This window comes from Scylla paramamosain, chromosome 8 (assembly GCF_035594125.1).
Source record: "Scylla paramamosain isolate STU-SP2022 chromosome 8, ASM3559412v1, whole genome shotgun sequence".
In the NCBI taxonomy this organism is placed as follows: Eukaryota; Metazoa; Arthropoda; class Malacostraca; order Decapoda; family Portunidae; genus Scylla; species Scylla paramamosain.
Window position 1 is genome coordinate 4235127 of NC_087158.1, and position 25012 is coordinate 4260138.

At 38.0% G+C, this 25012-nt stretch overlaps 1 protein-coding gene across 4 annotated transcripts in view; it reads right to left on the reverse strand.

Annotated features, from left to right (window-relative positions):
- Positions 1 to 25012, reverse strand: part of LOC135102726 (protein sel-1 homolog 1-like) — a 39678-nt gene that overhangs the window by 9433 nt on the left and 5233 nt on the right. For all 4 annotated transcript variants that reach the window (XM_064008228.1, XM_064008227.1, XM_064008226.1 and 1 more), the window contains 8 exons: positions 23309 to 23389; positions 22002 to 22449; positions 20763 to 20986; positions 20379 to 20574; positions 18376 to 18530; positions 15452 to 15577; positions 12331 to 12559; positions 169 to 317 (listed from right to left, as the gene is read on the reverse strand). In XM_064008228.1, coding sequence (XP_063864298.1) covers positions 169 to 317; positions 12331 to 12559; positions 15452 to 15577; positions 18376 to 18530; positions 20379 to 20574; positions 20763 to 20986; positions 22002 to 22449; positions 23309 to 23383 — 1602 coding nt within the window. In that variant the 5' untranslated portion in view covers positions 23384 to 23389. The remainder of the gene's footprint in view (positions 1 to 168; positions 318 to 12330; positions 12560 to 15451; positions 15578 to 18375; positions 18531 to 20378; positions 20575 to 20762; positions 20987 to 22001; positions 22450 to 23308; positions 23390 to 25012) is intronic.

Genomic DNA, 25012 nt, shown 5'->3' on the forward strand with positions numbered 1-25012 from the left:
AATCTCAAGTAAAATCTTTTAACACTGCTGAAGAACTGGTGTACAAATCTGAAGTAAAATCTTATACTACTGCAAGGTTCAAAAAGATTTGTCAGATACAATATTCAAATTTTTGACTAAAATGTTTGAGAAACTCATGCATACAATGAAGTGATCAGAATTATTTACCTCCACACTAGTATGGCATGAACGCACCATACCAGTTCCTGATGCTTGCATCTGAGCCAAGTTGTAGAATGCCAATACATGCCCTGACTGGGAGGCCAAGTTGAAGTACTTGATGGCCATTTTGTAATCCCGATGCACCCCCAAACCACCTGAAAAGTTGACCATTTGTCTTATGGTATTTCTCAAGCATATCACATATAAATAAAGTATGCAACATCTCATGTAATGAACTGTTTCCTAACTTTACTAAAGCAGAAGTCAGTGAAGTTGGGTGTGTGATATACTAGATAAATTTTTCTTATTCTCTGAAAACTTTCTCTTCAACTGTCTGTAGCAGAATAATTATACTTCTTCATATCTGGCAACTCATTCACAGACTGGGTTTTTATAAACAGGACCCTTTCAAGTTTCACACTTACTTTCTTTCACAGACATACCAGTAAACTTGAGAATCTGAAAACTTGGGATATTGAAAACACTGAAAAAAAAAAAAAAAAAAAAAAAAAAAAAATGCAAATTTGTTTCAGCTATATGGTCAAGAACTGTGTGTGTTTTGTCCTTACATCTGGTCTGATGCAGCAGAGCAGTGACACCAGATCTAAAACTGTGTGTGTGTGTGTGTGTGTGTGTGTGTGTGTGTGTCCTCACAACTGGCCTGATGCAGCAGCGTAGTGGCACCACATCTAGAACTGTTTGAGTGTGTGTTTTGTCCTCATATCTGGCCTGATGCAGCAGTTCAGTGGCACCACATCTAGAACTGTTTGAGTGTGTGTGTGTGTGTGTGTGTGTGTGTGTGTGTGTGTGTGTGTGTGTGTGTGTGTGTTTTGTCCTCACATCCAGCCTGATGCAGTAGTGCTGTACAGACATGGGCATGCTTATGAATACTAATCAAAAAACCATATTCCACAGCTCTGATTACATTATCATAGTCAAATCATAATAAAAAAAGTAGATAACTCATGTAATCATAATCAAATCATAATCATACTTTTCTTGTTAATAATCAATGATTAAAATGTGATTATTATGATTATTTCTTTGCAATTTCCATAAAGCACTTTGCTTTCAAGTCCAAGTATGTTTTGAAAGCTTAGCACTATCTCATGTTTTTACTTACTTGTCTCTCATGATATACAAGTATCAGTCAAATGCACACAAAGTCTACACATGTTTCAGCAGACTTGAAATGCAGTACTGGTAAAAATTATTACCGCCAGTCTGGTGTGGGAATGCACAGCCACAGTGTTACATATGAAACATGTTGTCTGTGTAATCACTGTAATGTGTGTATCAATCATGGAACTGTCTATCACTGTGTGAGTGACTGTGTGCGTGTGTGTGTGTGTGTGTGTGTGTGTGTGTGTGTGTGTGTGTGTGTGTGTGTGTGTGTGTGTGTGTGTGTGTGTGTGTGTGTGTGTGTGTGTTGTAGTACTGTATCACCCAACACCTTTGTACATGCACATGCTGCTGGCTATATAAGCCAAACAACATGTTTGTACGTGCACACACTGCTGGGGCGTGTGAAGAAGCATTGCCTGTATCAGGAGTCACTGGAAAAGACTCACGTCTAGTATCACACATTTGTCATTCTGCACTGGCATCTGACATTCTTGAAGGTGAATGCAGACCTCAGGCCAAAAATGCAACCCGATGGAACAGCAGTAACAAGATGCTTTGCTCCCTTCTGAGTACTGATCCAGCCAAGCTTGATCAGCTAAACTGTCCAGTAAAGCTAACCAAATATGAACTTAATCTCATCAATGAAATAACAGACATCTTGACACCATTTGAAGTAGCAACTCTAGAGTTTCAGGGAAAGAATGTTGTAATGTCAAGCAAAGTAATTCCATGCATTCGTAGACTGAAAGCTGAGCCTGAACAACTGTCGCAGACATACAAGTCAAAGATGATTACTACTCTCAAAAGCTCAATCAAGAAAAGATTGAAATCTATGAAGGCATGGAGATGTTTCAGCTGGCTTCACTCCTAGGTCCATGCTTTAAGATGGACTGGTGCTTACCAGAAGAAGTCATGTTCATGAAATCCCTACTGAAGTCTAAAGTAGATGAAATTATGTCTACAACCACTGAAGAAAAGGGTTCCCTTCAAGAAAATAAGGAGACCCCTACAAAGAAGTGCAAGCTGTTCAGACTCATGACACTATCAGCAACAACAAGCTCTTCCCTCTGTACATTAACATCAATTTTATCACAAGTAGAGTCAGCCAACAACAAAGGATAACAGTGATCCCCTTCTCTTCTGGGAGCAGAATCAGTCAACATTACCCCAACTAACTATACTGACTCTCCAATATCTGTGTATCCCAGCATCATCAGCTCCAGTTGAGATACTTTTCTCTACTGCTGGGAAAGTCCTTTGTCCTGAATGATGCAGAATGACTGATGTTCATTTTGAGGAGTTGATGTTTCTCAAGTGTAACCAACACATAGTAAATTAGACATTACATGAGAAATAGTCTAGCCTATAAGAAATCATGTGCATAAAAAGTTCTATATTTTTCAAAGAGAAATACTTTGTTTAATGTACTGTAAAGCAAAAACAAATAAAACCTCTAACACACAATGTATGTTTTTAATACCATTATTTAGTAAGTGACTCAAATGGTTATATTACTATGCTCAAATATGGAACAGTGCATCTAATAGGTGTAGTTTGCTACCTATTTAGGCATGGTACTTAATCACCACTAATCATTATCTTTTTATAAATAATCACAGTGAAATGTGATTATAATCATAATCTAATCCTCATCATGCGCAAAAAAAAAATAAATAAATAAAAAAAAAAAAAAAAAAAAATCATAATTAAAAAAAGCAAAACTAAAGTAATCATAATTTAATCACAATAAAAAAAGTATTCCAGACCATAATCAAAATCAAATCATAATAATTTTTATAATCATGCCCATGTCTGGTGCTGTGGTATGGCACTGCTGCTTTTGGAACTGTGGGTGTATTATTTGTCCTCACATCTGGTGTGATGTGGCAGTGTGGTACTACTGCAGCATGATGCAGTGCTTGTAGTGAATGAAGCAGAGCTGCAGTAATGAGATGCCTCTCATTTGCTTGCGAGTTGTTTTTACAATGAGGCAGAGCTGTGACCATGTAGTGTGACACTGGCCTTTCTCTCCTCCTTTCTTGTATGCAAGCTGGCATGACTAGTGTTGTGGCAGCATGGGTGATGCCAATGGTAGGAAGACATGACTCACACACAACAAAAACATAAAAACTAGGAGATAATGCTCTAACTAAAGTCTAAAGTCGTGATGTTAAGAATTTAGGACTCACTGCAAAACTCGAGCATCATGAAATTTGGACAGTGTGAAACTTGGGAGGGTACTGTAGTTTGGGTGTGGAAGATCAGTGTTCATTGAAGCGTGATAGGTGCAGAAACACATTTTGCTGTCCACATAGAATTTTTGTTAAAATTGACCATTAGATTGTGAGACATGGTTTCACTAATGTCATGATGGTAAATGAACCACAATCTATAAAAAGATCACACTTATCAATATCCCATAAAAGGTTGATAATAGCATGAAACAAATTGTAAGGATGAGAAGTGTCTGAATGAAGTGTTGTGTATAGGTTGAAATGAACACACTGCATGTCCAGTAATCACACATCATCTCATTTGATAAGGCCTGTTATTCAAAATGATGTTACTCAAAAGCCCTTACAGACTAAAGATCACTGGCTGCAAGTTATAACCCACTCCCTTAGCTTACAATCTGCATGGGTTTGTGGATAACTTTGAGTACCAGGCCCTATGACATTAAATGATATGTGCTCTTTGGGTGCAGAGCATATCTTCATTCTTCAGTCATGAGACAGCAATCTATGAATCCTGGTGGTGTCCTATGAAGTAATCATAGGCAACTGCCTCGTTTCCTTTAGGAAGGTATAGGTAAGGCAAATCATTGCAGACTGTTGTGAGCAGAAGCATGGGCACTGCAGTAGGAAGTGTTCTATGGTCTCCTGTATGTTTCTGCACCAGAGGCAGTGAGGGTCAAGGGCCAGACACAGGCAATGCAGTTGAGTGGCCAATGTTGTGTGGTCCAGGTAGAGGTGGGTGAGAGCAACATCCTGCACCTCACCCACAGCTGCAAGGAGTCTCTGCGGTAATACCCCATAGCAGTGATGCGGAGGGCGTTGCTGAGTGTGCTGTCCCAGGTGAACTTACTCACATGAGAGATGAAGTGTCTTGCAGTGAAGAGAGGGAGCTGTGTGATGTTACCTGACAAGACAATCTTGGTGGCTGTGTTGGTGATTTCATTGCCCTTGATGTCAGAGTGGGAGAGCACTCATAAGAAAATGATATTCAAGCCTGCTATGATGAAGTGAAGGAGAATCTTTTGAATGCTGTGAACCAGCACTGTCAAGGAAAGCAGGTTACAGGAGAGAAGATGTAGGGAAGACAGAATCCATGTAGATGATGGCTTTTTTTTTTTAATTGGTGGTATGATAGAATATTAAGGCTTGGTGGAGGGTGTAGTCTAGCTGTCATCACATGTTTCTTGGGAAGCCTCCATGTCTTAGTGACAGGGTTGTATATGACTGCAGCTGTGGAGAAAGCTGAGGGAGAGTGGGAGCCATCTGAGTATGTTTTCAAGTGGTGGTGGTACAGTGACCTGTCCAACTGCAGGTGTGCTGCTGCCATGGTGCCACAGGTCAGCTTGTGGAGAAGGCTGGGGATGTACAGCCTAAACCTGTGAGAGATGTCCACTCAGGGTGGTAGGGTAGCATGTATTTACCTAGTTGTGACACATGGGAGAGGAGTTAAGCTTATACTGTTCCATCTCCATAACTGTTTTTATCCAACTTTTCCTTAAAGTCATGAATATTTGTAGCACACACCACTTCCCCTTTCAGTCCACATTCCATGTCTCTATGCTTCTATGAAGGAACCTAAACTTTTTTATGTCCCTTCTGCAGGTGGTTACTTTTAGTTTTCTTCCATGTCCTCTTGTTTCTCTTTCGTTCATTATAAAGATATGTTCTGTATCTAGTTTTTCCATCCCTCTCAGCAATCTGCACAATGCAATCAAGTCACCTCTCTCTTGTTTCTTTTCCAAGGTTGGAAATTGCACTCTTGCTAGTTGCTCCTCATATGACAAATCTTGCAATTCTGTTATCATCTTTGTTGCTGCTCTCTGTATTCCTTCCAACTTTTTTTTATGTGCTTTTTTTTCATGTGGTGGCCAAATTACCGCTGCATATTCTAATCTTGGACGTATCATTGTGGTGATTATTTTCCTCATCATTTCTAATTCTAGATAAGCAAAGGCAACTCTTATGTTTCTTAGTAGGCTGAGAGTTTCACTTGTTATCTTGTTAATAAGTTTTTCAAGTGATAAATTCTCTGAGAAAATCACTCCTAGATCTTTTTTCTCTTGTCTTATTTATTGTTTCATTCCCCATCTTATAGTTATAGCTACACTTTGTTACTTTTTCCAAATTCCATCTTTTTACACACCAGAGTTAAATTCCATTTGCCATCTGTTGCTCCACTCCCACACCTTGTCCATATCTCTGTAATTCTTCACAATCTTCTGTTCCCTTCACTCTTCTCATAAGTTTTGCATCGTCAGCAAAAAGACTCACATAGCTGGATACATTCTTCACCATATCATTTATATACACTGCAAACATTATTGGTGCCAACACTGATCCTTGGGGGACCCCACTTAATTCTGGGCTCCACACTGATGTCTGGTCCCTAATTACTGTTCACATCTCTGTTTTTAAGGAAATTGTCCATCCATTTCAGCATTTTTTCATTTACACCACCTATCTTTTCCAGCTTCCACAGCAGTATATTATGTGGCACTTTATCAAAAGCTTTTCTTAAATCTAGATAAATACAGTCTGCCCAACCATCTTTCTCCTGTATGATATCAATCACTCTTGAATAATAACAATAAATTAGTGACACAAGATCTCCCTTTTCTAAAGCCAAACTGACAAGTTGTGAATATCCTTATCTTCCAAAAACTTGGTCCATTTGTTCTTTATTATCCTTTCACATATTTTTGCAACCACACTCGTCTATAATTTAGTGGATCTTGTGTGTTCCCTCCTTTAAATATGGGTACGATGTTTGCTCTTTTCCAATCCTGAGGAACTATTCCTTCATTAATAGAGGTATATATGATGGCATGTAATTTATCACTAAGCTGGTTACTGCATTCTTTTATTACCCATCCTGACACTCCATCCAGTCCTGTGGCCTTTCTCACATCTAACGTTTTGATGATTTCATCAATTTGCTTTTCTGTTACTTGAAATTCCTCTATTTTTCCATTTTCAGGTGTGCACAATGGCCTTATAAATTCCTTTTCCTTTGTAAAAACTTCCTTGAAGCTCTTATTCATCACTTCTGCCATCTCTTTTGGTTCTTCATAAACCACTCCATCTACCATTAGCTTTCCTATACTCACTTTGCTTTTCAGTTTACTATTCACGTATCTATAGAAGAGTTTGGGCTCATGTTTATACCTGTTATATCTTTTTCAAACTGTCTTTGTTCATCCTTCAGGATCTTTACATAATCATTTCTTGCTAGTTTGTAATTATTCCATAAGTTAATTCTTTTACTTTTCCTCCATTTTTTTCATGTATCCTCTTTCTTCCTTCCTGCTGCTTCACATCTTTTATCAAACCACTCTTTTTTACCAGCTATTACTGTCTGCATTTTAGGCACAAACTTTTTTTCACCTTTCTTATATATTTTAAGAAATTCATCCCACTTCTCTTGGACTCCTGTAGCCTTATGGAATCTATCCCATCTCTCCTCTTGAAAAAACTTCATGTTATCAAAGTCTGCCTTATAGTAGTTTAATCCCCCAGCATGGTATTCTTCATTCCTTTGATTCTCTATTTCCTCATTTATATTGAATTCTATGGTAGCGTGGTCACTTTTGGCTAATGGACACCCTATGTGAACATTCTCACTTCCTTCTGGTTCCTTACTAAATAACAGATCTAGTCTTGATGTTTCTCCATCTTTTCCAAATCTTGTATCACCTTTTATCCATTGAGTCAATATATTATCCATTGCCAGCTGCAATAACTTATTTCCCCAAGATGATTCTGTTCCCTCCATGTACCACTGTTCCCAGCACACCTCCTTACAGTTAAAGTCTCCCATCATGATCAATTTATCACCACTTAGCACTTTCTCTGTCCAGCTCACTGTGTCTTTTATCATTATTTCATATTCTTCATTTGACCAGACATTGGCTTTTGGTGGTACATACATCACTATGTATTGCCTCTTTTTGCCTTGTGTATTTTCCACTCCAATTTTTATTGCCTCAGCTAATCTGTTGCCATATTCTATTTCATCCACCTTTAAGCTTTTCTTAACTAGAAACATCACTCCTCCTCCTTTCTTGTATGTTCTACTTCTTTTCCATAAATTGTATTGATTTTGCCCAATGTTCTTTACCTCTAACCCACCATATAATTTTGTTTCTGTGAGGCCCATCATATCTGGACTTTCCTCATTTAAATAAACGTTTAATCCCCTTAATCCCGAGATGAGTCCATTAATGCTAGTGTAAGCTACCTTCAAAATGCCCTTTTTTCTCCTTAGCTTGTTTCCCTGTTCTCCCTCCTGTTCAGGTACCACTTCCTCACTTTCATGTCCAACACCCTCCAATAGAATATCTCCTTCTGCTCTTCTAATCTCTCCTCGTTTTTTGCCTTTACTTCCTCCCTCATTTCAATTAGCTCTTTTCTTTCCTTTTCATTTAAGTCTCTTCTCAGCCATGTTTTTTGTTACCTCATCTTTAGCTAATCTCCAGGTCCCTGTCAGAGCCTCCTCAGCTTCCTTCTGTGATTTATATATTATTCTTATGAGTCTGTGCACTTCACTTGTAAATTTCCCAACTCTGTGGTATTTCCACTTTATCAACCAGACATCTTCCCTCCTCTTGTACCTTTCCCACCACTTTGTTTACTATCTCTTTCAGCTCTTTCTTACTGCTTTGTTGATTTCCTTAATTTCCTTAGTCTCAAAGACAATTATACATTTCTTTTTGTCAACTGTCTCTCTTACAAGAGACTCATTTGTCTTAATAAAATTTACCACCTTTTGCGTTATTTTGGCCATATTTCATTGTTCTTCTATTATTTTCTCAAAGTTTACCGCCTCTCCTTGTATGATCTCTTGCTCACTCATTTGTTTCTCCAACTTACCAACTTTCCTCTCAAACTTTACCTTATCTCCTTGGAGCTTTTTCTATGCATCTTGCCTTTCACTTAATTGCACTACAGTTTTGGCACTTCCTTCCACTTTCTTACTGCATTCCTTAATTTCTATCTCCAAAGTGTTACATTGATTTCTCAGCTCTTATGTTTTCGGCTCTCAATCTCTTCAATTCTTTAATTTGGCTTACCTGGGTCTCTTCCATAGCTCTGAGTCTCTCCATCAGTTTCTCCAAAACTGATGGGCCAAAACTCTTCTTTGCCATAGTTTTGTGCTAAACTCACTGTCACTGGTGCAAAACCACGAGAAGTTGTTTTCTCCCACTGCCGACTCTTTGCTTGGTATAAACATACCTTTGATTCGGCTCCATTTTTCTCATTTCATTATGGAGACGGAAAAAGTACTGCTCCAAACTCCCTACACCACAACTGGCTTATCTTGCTGATCGCAGAGCTGCTACCTGTGCGTACTTCCAGCTTGGCTGTGTGTGTGTGTGTGTGTGTGTGTGTGTGTGTGTGTGTGTGTGTGTGTGTGTATGGACTAATGGGTTGTGCTGGTGGTGGAGTTAGGTTGAGGGTGCTGTGGGGAAGTTAGGCGTCTCACTAATAGGGGCTGCTGTGATCCTGAAAGCCAGACTGATGCTTATTGGTTCACAATGAAGTTAAAATAAAAGGTGGTGAGTGGATGGGTTGGTGGCAGGCATCTGACACAATGGTAATGATGGCATATCACCTCTACTGTGAGTAGCTAGGGATGGGATGCCATTCTCAGCATGAAGGGCCAAAACTGGAGGGGATCTAATTGTTCCATAGAGATCCTTAGAGCTGCATTTTGTATAATATCAAGCTTTGCAAGGGTGAAAGGGACAGCTGGTCCATAAATACTACTGCTAGACATTAGTTTATCCCTGATGGTGGCATGATACTATTAGAGGAGTAGGTCTCTATTTGGCTCCAGTGAATACCAGCTATCCCCTTGATGATATCAAGGCATTTGTTGCAGACAGTCCACAGGTGTTCTATGTACCTAGCCCAAGAGAGGCATGGGCTGTCCAGGTAATACTCTGTAGAGTAAGGGACAGCCATCCTGCAGTGTCATTGGGAGTGGGGCCTGAAGGTATTTTAAAGTGAAATACATGAGAGTGCTTTTCTGTGTGTTGCTTTTGAGGCACCATCTGCAGTATGGTGACAATCAGGAAAGACCCCTTTCATTTTGAGATGAATTTACCTCTCAGTGGCAGTCAGTTGGAAATCCTGGCAATGTCCAGTACCTCACCAACATCTAGGAATCTTAAACACTTTCAGATCTCTTCTGTGTTGGAGTCCCCATCCCTCTCAGCTCAGTAACAGATCACTTCCCAATCCCCCCAGGAGGAAGGGACATTTTTTCCAGAACTTCTAAATTGGGAATATTGTGGTATCAGGAAGTGTCTGAAAGTCTGTGAAAGTACGTGGGGTCTTTTTTCAACATTCTGTTGTAGGGAAAGGCACTCTCTCTCACTTTCCAGTGATGGTGGCAGTGAGATCTGAGAAGTTGGCATCCATATTGGAGACCTCAGTTTCACATTTCCCTGCCATGGCAGGGGAAAGAGAAAGTTACTGTGAGTCAGCCATTCAGCTGGTCTTCAGTGTTGGAGGGCAATTTGTTTATTCATTTGGTACTCATGAGTTGCACTATGGGGGGGAATAAACTTGCAGCACACCCACAAACTGCTGTCTGAGAGAAAAAACATAGCATCTTTACTCAGGAACAGTCAGCAAACGTCCCTACAATATGAGCACCAGGAGCCAAATCCCTCAAAGCATGTCTATTTCAACCATTATACAACAGTTCATTATAATACTCTTCAAATCCTTAGAGTTTGTTTTATGTTATTATCATCCATGTGTGAGGTGTGGATAAGGGTGATCTTTCTTTTAAGTTGTGGCTCATACACCACAACCTGCAGGATTGTAAAACTATGTCTCACTATCTAAGGCTTAATTTTGATAAAAATCACATGCAGATGGCAAAATGTGCCATCATATCTGTCACATTCCATTTAATACTTATCCTCTCACTTAAACCAAAGCAAAGCCCAGTCTGTGAGTGAGTAGCTAGATTTGAAAATAAAATGACTTCACCAAAGATAATGGAGAAGGCTGTTTTTTTGAGAAGAGAGAAAAAACTATCCAGTTCATCAGATCATGAATTTCATTGATTTCTACTACAGATACCATGAATGCATTAGTTATTGATTCTAAATTACAAATCCATTCATCCATGTTCCTTGGAGGAACTGGTATTGCACTGCACAATGGATAATTAATTTACATCCATTATTACTGGTGCACAGCCTTTTCATCACTTCAGTCTCAAGGTGTTGTATCTCACAGATCATCTCCACAATTCATTCACCACCACCATCATTAATCTTTAATCATCCATTCCATGACAAAGACTACCAAACTTTGTGTTAAGTGCCTTTCTATTCCAGGCTACCACAGAAAACTTCCAACATCATCCCTCCATCTAGTTCACTGTCTGCCCAGACTTCCTTTACAATCCCTATGTTGACATTTTGCTACTCCAGTTATCTTTTTTGGTGCATGACTTGTTCTATCCATATACATGTTTTATTATTTATCAATCCCAAAAAAGTCTTGAATTTGTGATATCCTCTTTTTATCTTATATTATCTATATACATATACCAGACTGACAATCCCAGATGGAATACCCCAGACAAAGCACCACACACACACACACACACATCATTCACAATCTTAGCCCCATCAGACACTGTTGGAAAGGGCTTAGTGAAGAACCCTACCACACTCTATGAGCTTAGGTATTGTGCAGCTGGCTACATATTTCCACATCAAGACCTGATAGCATATACTGATTTATCTCTGCCCCTTGATAGTGAGACTATTCTCTAACATCCTAACAGGATCCCTATGCCAATGGGACATGCCAAACATGCCCACATTCTGTCCCAAGTATCAACAAGATTGCATCATTCAGTTCTCTCTTCACACAGTTCATCCAATCCAGGTGTGGCCTTCCTCTTAACTTTTCATTGCATATATGACTTTATTATCCTTTTTACTAATTTTCTGTACACCACTCTCACCACATGCCCATACCATCTTAACACACTGACCTTCCATGTTACTCCACACATACTCCTAAAACACTTTGTTTCCACTGTATTCAACTGTTTCTTGTCCACTACTCCTATGTTTCATGTTTCAGCACCATACAACATTATAGACAACACTACCCCCTCATATAACTTTCTCTTTGCACTCACATCTTGTGTCCTATGTCTAAAGATCTTTCTCAGTCCACCAAGTACTTTTCCTACTTCTTTCACTCAGCACTTTACCTGTACCAAGTCTTCTGCCTACTGTAACTGCTATTCCCAAATACTTAAAACAATCCACCTCTTCCAGCTGTTCTCCATTCAATCTTACATCCATCCTTTCACCACCTGTTTCTCTCAAGCATTTCATTACTTTACTTTTACCAACATTCACTTTCAGCTTCCTCCTCCCAAACTTCAGCCATCAGAGTTGTATTATCAGCAGAGTGTAGCTGACTCATATCCCATATGCTTTCTTCCCCACTGATCAAACTTAAGCCTAAAACCCTCGTATTCACTTTCTTTACTATGCTATCCATGTACAAGTTGAACAATGACGGTGACATTATACAACCCTCAAACAAACCTATTCTGACAAGGAAGAACTCTCACATACTCCCTGTTATTCACATGGAATCTGTTCACTCCTGCCAGCAACCTGCCTCCAACTCTGTATACTTTCATATTATCCATATTATGTAAACTATTATTCTCTCCATCCTTCTTTGGATACTTTTAAGTTTTCATTCCAAGACATTCATGCAAATTTCTGATCCAAATACTGGTGGAGAAGGAGTTACTCACTGAAATACATGTTGCCCAATTGGAGTTGGCCATCCACCCAGCCCTGCTCAGCTGCTAGGGTGAAATACTTGAGGGCCAGCTTGTGGTCCTGAGGCACCCCTCGCCCATGTAGGTACATAAGCCCCAGTCCACTCTGACCCACAGCATTACTCTGTTCTGCTGCTCTCCTAAAATACTTGAGTGCTGTGTCATTGCTCTGCTTCACAACAGAGCTACCCTCAAGATACATCTGAGAAGATATAAAATACATCAATATATATGATAATGTCTTTACTCTTTTGTAAACAATAATGATACATATTAACACTTTCAAGCTTGTCCTTCTATCCATTAACTGAAATTACATCAAAATAGTCTACTCATTCATTCATAGCAATCTACATTAAAACAATCCATTTATTCTCCCTCACAACTTTCATGGTTCATGAAAACCACACAAGGTTTGTTTACTGCAGCAACTTGCTTCAAGAAAAAGGGAATTAACTAATAACAAGGGTAAGAAAGATGAAGACCAAAGGAGACAAGTGAATAAATTACAAAGACTGTATATAGAAAACGAAGATCAGATAATTGGTGAGCTTTCTGGCAACTGTCATTGAAACCAAAGAAATATTAATTTTTGTAAAAAAAAAGAAAAAAAATGACTTGAGAAACAAAAGACCAGATCAGACTGCAAAAAGAAACTGTAAACAAGACCACATCAGGGAGTTGCTGCTGCAAAGGCTTAACCTCCCAACCTTCAGCAAGAACCAGAACCAGAACCAGCAGTCCTCCCTAGCACAATGCCATATCATAAGCAGTAATCATTACTGTGTAGGTTATGCCAGGTCTGGTCTGACCTGACTCAGTTTAATTAACACAGTGCTGACTTACAAAAATTTTGCAAAAATCACCTTATTGGGCTTTATTTCATTTAATATTTTGTTACCTTGCTGATTTGTGCAGAATTCCAGCTTACAGAATGCCAAATTATGGAGGTTTTACTGTATTCATATTTGTATTCAAGTCAACAATACCTGTGTGTATTTGTAGGAATCTAAAATGTCTGCATTTATATTTGAATACACAACATAGCACCCCTGTCACTTGCAAGTACAGTTGAGAATCCCTTATCTGAAATTTCTGGGACCAGAAGTGTTGCGGATTTTGTATTTTTCCAGTTTTCAGAATATTTTTAATTAATTTGTAAAATGGGACAGCTTGGGAATGGCTTCCAAGTCTAAATGCAATATCCACTTACATTTTATAATATAACTTGTACATATATCCTGAGTGCAGTTTTACAATGGCTGCAAAAAATATTGACAAAGTGTAAACATGACAGTGTGCCCACAGAGCAAAGCTTCGATGCTTGATTTACAGCCATGGGAGGCATCAAACAGTAGCAAATTGTCACACATGGCAACTTACATGCTACTGTCACATATGCATGCAAATTGACACACATGGCAACTTAAGAAGCTACACTCAGTTTTTGAATCACAGAGAATGAGAATTTAGATTTTAGATTGTGCTCCCCTGCCCTTTTCCACCTTGCCACAACCTTCTCATTCTATCACTCACATTTAATTTTCCTTATATTATAATGGATCCTGATGACAAGTGTTTTGATTGTCTGTTTGAGAGGGATTCAGTAATTGTGAGACTGGAAGGAAGATAGGAAGAACAGAGACAGCCATGATACAGGTGGTGAAGGCTGTACTGGCGCTGGGAATAGCTGTCACTCCCAAGAGAAAGAAAGGCTCTGGGTGAAGAAGGAAGGAATAGTAGGTTGATGGGATGTACACCTTACAGAAACTGAGTTGCTGTGCCCTCTTCCTCACAGTAAAAAGAGGCTTGTGAGCTGCAAGGTGACAGGGAGTGACAGCTGTTCCATGTGCTAGCGTGGACTTTACCACCTGTGTGACAACTGCTTCTGATCTTCCTATCTTCCTTTCACTCAGACAATTACTGAGCCCCTCTTGAACAAATGCCATCACAACACTCTTTTCTTCATTGTTAACCTTGCTGGGACCCATTATAAAGTAAGAAGTATTAAATGTGAGTGATGAAATGAGAAGGTTGCAGCAAGGGGGAATGGGCAGGGAAGTGTCAGAGACATCTCCCACTGTGCCTAACAGAGTTGCCATGGGTGATAATTTGCTGTTTCTGACACTTCTATAGCAGTAAATTGAGCATAGGAGCTATGGTTTACGGGCATGCTGTCATGTTCACAATTCATAATTTTTTTGCAGAGTAAATCTTTCCACCACTTTTTGGAATTTTCCACTTATGACATGTCATGAACCCATTAAAAAACTTTCAGATTTAGGAGGATTTTGGATTTTTGAATTTTGGATAAAAGATTTTTAACTGTATTCTCTCACATCTCAACCTCTGTTGGGTGAAGACTAATCCTCAGGTGCAAAGCATACCTAGGTCTCCTACCATTATGGTATGACAGCTGTAATGGTTTATCCATGCTGTGCCATAACTGGCTCATTCCTACCAAACATCTGATCAGCTAAATGGGCCACATGTAGGCAACTTCCCACTGTCTTCCCACCAAACCCTTTCAGCCTGCATCACTATCTGTATATTCACAACTATTCTTTATGCATCCATACCATGCACAACCCCACTCCCTTATCCCACAAAAATCCCTCTTGCATCTAAAGGTTATGAAAAAGATAATTAAATATTTCAAACTGTAATGGGATGTATAAAAGTTTGAATGTATTCATGCATTCTTCTTTCTTCTTGAATGCTATTCCACTCATTTAGGACAAGACTAGAAAAAAGTTCCATGTGACCAGCCAGGAAAGGTTGAATTAAGCATTCATATTGTCTGGTAAAGATAATCAGGAGTCCATACACAGATATTGCAAGGAAACAATTTAAAAATCATACTATATGAGTCAGTGCTAGTTTTTTCTATCTTTTGCACAAACATTTTCTTTAACAAACTTGCTCTTATGATGAACAGCAAATTTTCTGTAACTAAATAATTTTTGTGTATATAGCAGATCCACAACAATACCTTTATTTAAAGCATTGTAAGAGCAAAAACCTTTGTACAATACCATCATATCTAATTTTATTTTCACTTGTAATCTTGTCAGATGAAATACCCAAATCTCACCTTTCCGAGAAAGGCCATGGCATTGGCACTGCCTGCCTCAGCAGCCTGCATGAAGTAATTGAGAGCACGCTGGTGGTCTTGTTCCACACCACGACCACCTTGGTAGTGAAGTTGACCCAATCCAACCTAAAAACATACATAAAACTTTATTAATGAGACACCAATGAACATTTTTTGGCTGTCACCTTATTATCCCATGATGTGGTCACAAACAATTCTTCATTCCACCTTGTCCCTTATGACTTACTGAGCATATCTATCATCATTCACTCATTTCCCACTTTATTCACTTCATTCCAGTCTTCCTCTTCCTCTTCCTCCTCCATTGCTCATTTAACTATAGTACACTTTTCTTACCTATCTTTCATCATCTGCTCTCATAATGAAGACCAAACCATATTACAGTATCCTTTCTCATAAAAAAAGAATAAAAAAACGTTCTCAATAACACCATCCTGCTTACATAAATCCATGTTCTTTACTTTACTTTTGTATAACATTGTATACACCCATCAGATAACTTGCATCTCTCTCTCTCTCTCTTGGTTTTTAGGTTGTATCTACCAAACAACATATCCCCCAGTTAAAAGTTGTAATCACAAAGCTATCATACAGGAATTTTTTACTTCACTATCAACTCTTCAGTTCCTTCTCACTGCCTTACAATTATGAGGCATACAGTGTAGAGGAGGCAACCTGCTATTTTCATAGTTTTGATAAAATCAAGTTTAAAGAAGTTTTCAAAATTATCTGTAACTCTGCTATTCACAGGTGAATTTTAGTGTTTTTGTGTTAATAAAAACCTTGAAACAAAACCCAATGGACTACATAAAAAGTGACCATGATAGGAATAATTACCCTTCATTCCTAGGTGAAAACATAAGATTGTTGAAGCTACACGTTCAGATATTGCAAGTTTGGGGGCATTCTCTTTTTTTTTTTATTATTGTTATTTACAGATTGGTTTTGATGTTTTTATTCACTAAAGATGACTTTTACCAAGGAACATTTGACTACGCAAAAGAAAAATAATCCAAACCTCATTTTCAGAGACCACCCAGTATACTATATATCTTTTCCTGCATAGTTTATAGACCACATTATAGTAATGCACTGTGTATTTAATAGTACACAACATTGTGGCAAAACAACCACAGTTACAAGGGAGGCCTATACTCTTGGCAGTGACATGCTGCTTTTTAAACTTGCTCTAGCACTCCTGGCCACAATTCCTCGTCTCTTTTGCAACATTCCATGGCCACTGTTCAGGATGCTTTGCTTGCTTCCTGTTGGGTCTGGGTTCATCAATGAATGAATCATTGTCATCGTCATTCATTATGCAGGTCTATGGCTGTATTAAATCTGTGTAAAAAAGGGAGTGATGCTACTAAAACCAATCTGCATCATGGGCTTATGTGAGGTGGAGGTTAAGCCTACTGAAAAGAAAGGGATTCCCAAGTACCAGCTCACACCCCCACTAGCTGACTGCATGCTGTCACAGTGATGTGAGTAGGGAATGACCACTCCTTTGGCTAAACTACAAGTCTCTTTTACAGGAACCACCATGGTCTACAGAACCTCTGTCGACCAACTTTGACAGAAAAATCATGCAACTTTAGGCTTATGAATCACCCACTATAAGGTTGGCTTTTCGACAGCTTGCTCCACCACATAATCCAGATGGAATTCAGTTACCAGATGCTGCCAAAACTCAGCACTGTCCAATCCCATTACATTAGGTTGCTCCTTTTACACTATACACCTCATATGTCCTCTTTCTGCTCTCTTCTATTATTGGGTGCCCTCTCTCACTCTCTGTATATTTCACCATCCTTCCAAAATACTTATATGTTCTCATACTCTCTTTTCCTGGTCATTTAACCTGAATCTGCACTCAGTATTTGAGGTTCCTTTAAATAACAATATCTTACTTTTTATTTTGATGCACCTTCAAATTACATTTCTTACAGAAGTTTTCAAATTCATTCAAATCTCCTGCTGCTCCCACTCATCCTTGCTCAGTATGATTATTATCTGCAACAAAAGCGCAACAGTTCCTCCTACTATGTGCAATCTTAATGTGTCTTTTCTTATTACACACTGCCCATGTGAAACTTCATTGTTACTGATTTTCAACAATTCTAAAGAGATTTTCTACAATGCATGCAAATTCCTCTCAAACTGCAGAAGTGCAATCGAGTGGCCCACTCCTAAGGAATGAGTTATCTACAATCCATAATGGCCTTTAGACAACCAAATACAACTAAGCAAATATGAGGCAACTTGCAAATTTGTGTTTGTGGTGCCTAGCTATGTTCACAACACATCTCATCAAAAGATGTAATGAACACAATCACTATGCTTTCTGAATCCATCACATTCCCCTCTCACCCACAGGTCCTCTTTGGTCTCCCTCATTATTTCATTACATATCCTAATGTAGAGAGAGAGAGAGAGAGAGAGAGAGAGAGAGAGAGAGAGAGAGAGAGAGAGAGAGAGAGAGAGAGAGAGAGAGAGAGAGAGAGAGAGAGAGAGAGAGAGAGAGAGAGAGAGAGAGAGAGAGAGAGAGAGAGAGAGAGAACCTTACCCATGATACTCAGAACATTATTTTGTATATCAGTGGTGTCTCCCTCCCCCTCTGGGGACTTTCCACAAGAGGATGGTCATGGCAGAAAAGTCTCTTATCTTTCTCCCATTCCAATGCTTACTCAATGCACTGTGATGGCTTGGCCTGTCATTTCTCTTTCTATCTCACTTTGTAATGAAACTCTTCCTAACTCTGTGATACACATGCTTCATTAATTCTTTCTAAGAACTCTTTCTGGTGGAATGGTTATAATTCAGCCCTCACATATTTCTTGAACCTTTCACATAACTTATTCATATGCATTCACAAGACTCAAGAGATCCTTGAACCGGAATACCTGAGCCTGGACATCTCCTTTCTTAGCCAGGAACTGATAGTACTGTATGAGGTCATCATCTAGCAGAGCTGAAGTTGAGCCAGGATTGTCCACTTCATCCAGCAGCCTCACTCTCTGCACAACCCAGTTCCCATTCAATGACACCTCATCTGCCACTGAATGTGAAAAAATTACTTGGTTAATTACTCAGAGTGATGTTAATTTTGTTGTCACATACATAATAGAGTGAGGCAGTTTAGCATTACAACCATCAAGAATTCTTCAATCAATGATTATATCAGGTTAAAATTTCAAACAATTTCTTGTCTTCAATTATTCTCATGAACTAAATATCACCTGATTCTTTCTTCATTGCTAGAAAATACTTCACCTTAGTTAACAAAAATTGAACATGGTTGATGAATTCCAGCTGGACATTAGCTATCATAATTTTAATACCTACCACCTTTCTAGAAATACAGGAAGATATTATTCATTCAAGTAGGTAGCTTACAAATGGGGGAGTTGGATAAGGTGAATGAATGATGTCCCCATCATTGTCATCCTCTATCAGAACTACTTCTCTCAACATCCTTTCCAGCATCTATGTGGGCTCAATATTTTAAACAGCTATTCTCCACCAAGCCTAGTCATATGCAGTCATTTGACAGTTGTTCTCTCATGTCCTTCCTCATATAGTCCAATCATCCCTGCTTTGGCCTTCCTTTTCTCTTGCACTGCACCTCCACCTCCATCACTCTTCTTCCCATGTATGCCTCTACCCTTCTCTTTATACAGCCAAACCACATCAGTCTGCCATCCTCCACAACAACTCTTTCACCATAATGAAGTGTATCCGGTAGCTTCAAGTATCCGGCACATTTTTCCCCGAGCCTTAAAATCAATAAAAAATCAATGTGTACTCATAAAATCAATTAAAATTCCCGCGCGAGACATACTTTGTCCCCTCGCCACCAGAGCGCACCGCTTCGTGCCATCCGCGGCCCACTGCACTGTGTTTACTCAGTGACTCAGTCCCACGTGTGCACTGTTTATTGCCTGACGCCTTCATCATGCCTAAAGTTGTAGAAAAGAGGAAGCGTGTTGTGCTTACACCAGCTGATCAGATCAGTTGGTGATTAAGATCAGCTGATCTTTGTTATGGTAAGATGCATGAGTGTAGGGTGGTGATTGTGGACATAATTTCACTTCTATTCAAGTATCCGGCATGTCAGCGGTCCCGTTGATGCCGGATAAGAGGGATTTTACTGTAGTTGTGAGAACTACTTAAAATTGTCAAAGCAATGAGAATCACACAAGTATACATTTACAAAAACATTATAAATATTACTCAAAAATTACCATAATATAACATTTGCCTGGCTAATGCATTTAGAATTTTTCAGAGGACAAGCAGACATCAAATGAAGTAATGAAAACTGAGGTATTAAGATGGACATGTACATTAGACAAAGGTTTGGTCAGTTGCCAGAGAGAGGTTTGCCTGGTGGACTTAAGGAAATGGAGCACATGGGTTTACCAGTGCCCTGTAATGGCAGACATAAAGTCTGATCCAGGTAGCTATATTGGATTTGAATTTTTTTTTATTTACTTATTACCCATGACTTGAGATTCATCCTAATACTTCCCTCTCCTATTTCTGAACTGATTATGAGTACACTCTCCAATAATAATAATTTTGGTGTGTATACCATGACATCTGACAATGCTGCTTTCCAACACTGCCACAGTGACCAGCCAGAGCTATGCACCACTATATATAGTCAGGTGGAGGCAGGTGACCAAGATCACTTCCTCTCTGGTCACCAATAATGGAAACTTACCCTCCCATGCCTGCCACACACCCTCCAGTGCTTCACTCACAAGAAGGAATATATATATATATATATATATATATATATATATATATATATATATATATATATATATATATATATATATATATATATATATATATATATATATATATAAATATAATCAGTTTTTACCTTGGCAGCACCTACCTGTGTGAGAGACTTTCCGGTAGTAAGTGAGAGCAGTTTCACAGTTGGAAGCCACACTGATTCCAGACCAGTATCGATAGGCTAAAGCCATTTGGGCAAGCTGGCTACCCCCTAGAGCCCCAAACGTGTAGTGAACCAGAGCTTTGGCCTGACTAGAGTTTTTACCAATGCCAGTGGCAAACATGAAGCCAAGGCCCTGTACAAAAAGAAAAAAAAAGGAGCAATTTCAAGATTTTATCTGAAAGGCAAGTTTGCATATAATCTCATGTAAACTCTTTTTTTCCTACACTGACACTAAATTTTCCTTTTCAAATTGTACCTACAGTATAAAAAATAGGCTAAAAACTGAACACTAAAAAAGTTTAAAACAGTAAAGTTACCTACCATCTGGGCATCAGCATGACCTGCCATGGCTAGCTTCTCAAAGATCTCAGATGCTCTGCTGACATTGGGGGAAAGGTGGTTGCCCAAAAGATGGGCCCATGCCACCTTCTGAAGGGCAAGGGGATGACCAAGTTCAGCTGCAGATTGTAGCAAAGTGTATGCCTGAGTGCTGTCTTGTTTGGTTTCATTGAGGAGGGTCATGGCTGCTTCATACAAATCCCTCCCTGGGAATGAAAAAGAAGAAAATGACTCAGAGGCCACGCTAAACTAAGCTCAAACAGTCATTTTACATCATTGATAATAAATGCTAACCTACATTTAATACAATGCTATGATATGAACATGTATATATGTATGGTACTAATTTAGAAAAGAATGCATGGAAGATCTGGTATATCTATTAAGGGTTAAGGAATGAATTATGTAGCAATGGAAGCGACACTAACACAATGATTTCTAGTGGTCTAGGCACTTCAGGACTGTAGGAAGAACAAACTACAAGAATGATATACAACAAAATTACAAGAACCATATACAAAAATGGAATGGCTGTTATTGGTGAAAGGAAAAAGTAATGAATTAAAATGTAAGGACAGTATTGAAATACTTGAACAAAGAATAGGAAATAGAGAGGGACAGAGAGTAGAAGAGAGGATGGGTAGATGTAAATAAGTTGTCTTCAGTGGTGGCCACTTCCTTGACGGAGTTTTAAGTAAGAGGCATCAGAAAAGACTAAATTAGATTATATGTTAAAGTGTAATAAACAACAAAGTATATATGATGTGAAAAAAAAAAATCTTCAACAATCTATGATCTTGATAAATAATGCCCAAGATAAGGCAAACCCCATTCAAATTTGGATGATAGAAGGAAAATGCATTATATTTCATTTACACAAAGCTATACATGAGTATAAAGAGGCAGTGTAACAAACCTGCCCACTAGTTTTCATTTTCTTCATTTTCATTTCCAGATGAGATCTTAGATTTTGGTAATGTATACCAATATAATAAGACAAAAGAAAATGTGATGGTAATATAATCCTTATGAGATGCATAACCAATAACACTTTAAATCATTGTAAAATTATATTAAATGACATATGGATACACAAATGCTAAGAAAGAGAATAGTTGCAATACTATAAGAAAACAGTAAGAGAAACTAGACTTTCAGTAGGAGGTGAGACAGAATTGTGCAGGAACTGTGATGACTGATGAGTATATTTTGCCAACTCACCTTGTATTTCCCCAGGGGAGGGCATTGGCTTGGCCTGACCTTCTTCAGTAAATTTCTCCTCTTTGCTCTCCCACTTGCTATCCACATCTGCACCACTCACTCCTGACTGGCTCTCTGCTTCCACTATGATGATGTGACCTGTGCTGCTGCTCTGGCTCTCCTCTGTATTGTCTCCATCACCAAGGGTCTCCAAGGTTTTGTCATTCTCTGTGCTATAATGACTTTCTTCTGTTGTGGTTTCCCCACTGCTTCCTTGACTTTCCTCAACAATATCTGCAAGATTCTGGCTGTCCTCTACATCTGTGACATCTATGGTCCTGTGGTCACTTTTACTGTTCTCATAGTCATTTGTGTCAGCTTGTCTCTCTTCTTTATCTGTGGACCTTCCTTCAGGAGCACTTCCTAAGTTGCTTGTTGGGTCTCTGTTTGTGTTGTCTTTCTCTGTATCCTTGATGGTCAGGGAACATTTATTAGAGTAAAAGTTTAGTTTTGTAAGAATTCAACAATAATGAACAAAAAATATCGTTGGTTTTCATTTTTTCAGACTAAAAGGGTGAAAGTTGTTCAAAAAGATCTGGATCAATAAATGTAGACAAAAAATATATATAAATAGATAAATAAGTATATATATATATATATATATATATATATATATATATATATATATATATATATATATATATATATATATATATATATATATATATACATATTGTGTATATAAATAAGGAAAAATTTTACCATTTTATAAACAAGTTTACAATAAAATAATACTGTATGGAAAAAAAAAAGCATGATAAGCAATGTAAATCTGTCAAGCATCCACAGTATGTAAAAAATGTCTAAGTGAAACTGGTAGTTTATGCAAATTTCATTTTTTTCCATATTTTCCATAGTTTTCAGTATCTAGGATATGGCAGAATGGGCAATCAAGGGACCAATGCATTAAAAAGCAAACCAAGCAACTTCTAACAGTTGTTTTCAAGTTAACTAGAGAGCATACAAAAGTTATTTTTGTATACTCTGAACACAATACAATATAATGAATCATGTACTGTTTAGAGAATAGGGAAAAGCACCAGAACTTCCCCTTCATGTTTTTTTCTTCTTTTCATGGCCATCACAGGCAGGAATGATTTCTTATACTCAACTGACAGGTGATTTACATCCTCCTCTATCTATCTAATAATCATCTAAATTATAATCCACCCAATGATGAAGCTATGCAGACTCTAGGAAAACAGTTGTCTTGCAGACACTGAAAGGTATGAGAAATGGAGTGAGAAACAAAGATGATTATGACTTACCAGGGTGAAACAGAGGGTGACACACAGAAAGAGGGTCCCCACCCATACCAAGCTTTGAAGGATTTTCATTTTCATTCCAATCTGAAAAAAAAAAATCTAAGTATATCAATAAGTTAAAAATTATTTTCAAATAAAATAAATTAATAAATAAATTAATTCACAATCTGAAATAAACCTAAAACTCAAGTAATGCCCTGAAAAGGAGTGACATAGAAATACTGCAAAATTAATCTAAGTAAAGGTTAGCAATGAGATGGAATGGCTGGACATCAACCTCTGGCAGAGAAAGCATGGTAATATGAATTTCAGAAGTTACTGATCACAAAGTAATCACTCGGGTCTAAGGGGATGTTGGTTGCCCTTGATTGCTTCACTAATAAATTTATACACATGTATAAAACAAAGATGGGAATACACATTGTGACAACATACTAATAGAAATCTTGAAAATAATCTATAGGTAATCATGAGTGACTGAATAATTACAGAAAGTTGCTTGATACTCAAAACCTTGGCAAGACTATGGCCATCAGAAGCAGCAGTCAATCTATCCTCGGCAATACTTAGGAGGCTATTTTACTGTGATGGCACACTCAACACAGGACAAATATTCTCTGGTGGCTGATGAAAATATATATATATATATATATATATATATATATATATATATATATATATATATATATATATATATATATATATATATATATATATATATATATATATATATATATATATATATATATATATATATATATATATATATATATATATATATATATATATAAATAAAATAAAAGAGGCAATTCTATCCTATAAAATCTTTAGTATCCCAGTGTCAGAAGAGGTCATTTAACTCTGATTTCTTGTCTCCTCTAAGGTCATCCCTTAGGGAGATGGCCAAAGCAGAAAAGTCTCCACCTCTTATCTTAATACTCCCTCTTAGATTATTTGAGTGCTCTGCCTCAACATGCACCTCTTTCACAAATACACTGCTTCACCCTATCTCACAAATATACTGTTTCACACTATCTGTTCATCTTTAAAGTGACTTTCTTCTCCTATTAAAACCTCACCCACCAAAGCTGTATTATTAGCCAATAGTAGCAGACTCAGATCCCAAAGGGGTTCCTTATCAACTGTGTCATAAGCTTTCTCTGGATCCAGGAGCACAGCATACAACTTCCTGAGTACTCTTCTGTTATCATTTTTACTATTGCTTTCTATACCTCCTTCCTACCAATTCCTCTTAGTATAAAGTCACCCTTCATCTGCTTCTATATCCATACTAAAGAGACAAACTGATGGTAAATACAATTTAATGTTAACAAATGAAAAGTACTTAGCATAGAAGAAATCCACACAGTAGGTACACAATAAACAATACAGCTCTGATAAGTTCAGGGAAAGAAAAGATCTAATAGTTATTGTTAGCTATGATCACCATCTAAGAAAACAATGCATAGAGGTCAGAAATAGGGGAAACTGCATATTAGGATTAATTTTTAGGAGTGTTAAAAGTGTAAGTCCAGAAGTAATATTGAAGTTGCATTTGGCGCTGGTCCCCGTATTACATGGAGGGTATAGGTCTATTAAAATCTGAACAAAGGAGAATGACCAAAAGGATACAGGGGATAAGGAGTATTTCTCATGAAATGAGACTGAAGCTATTACATTTACTTTCCTTAAAGAACGTAGGTTAAG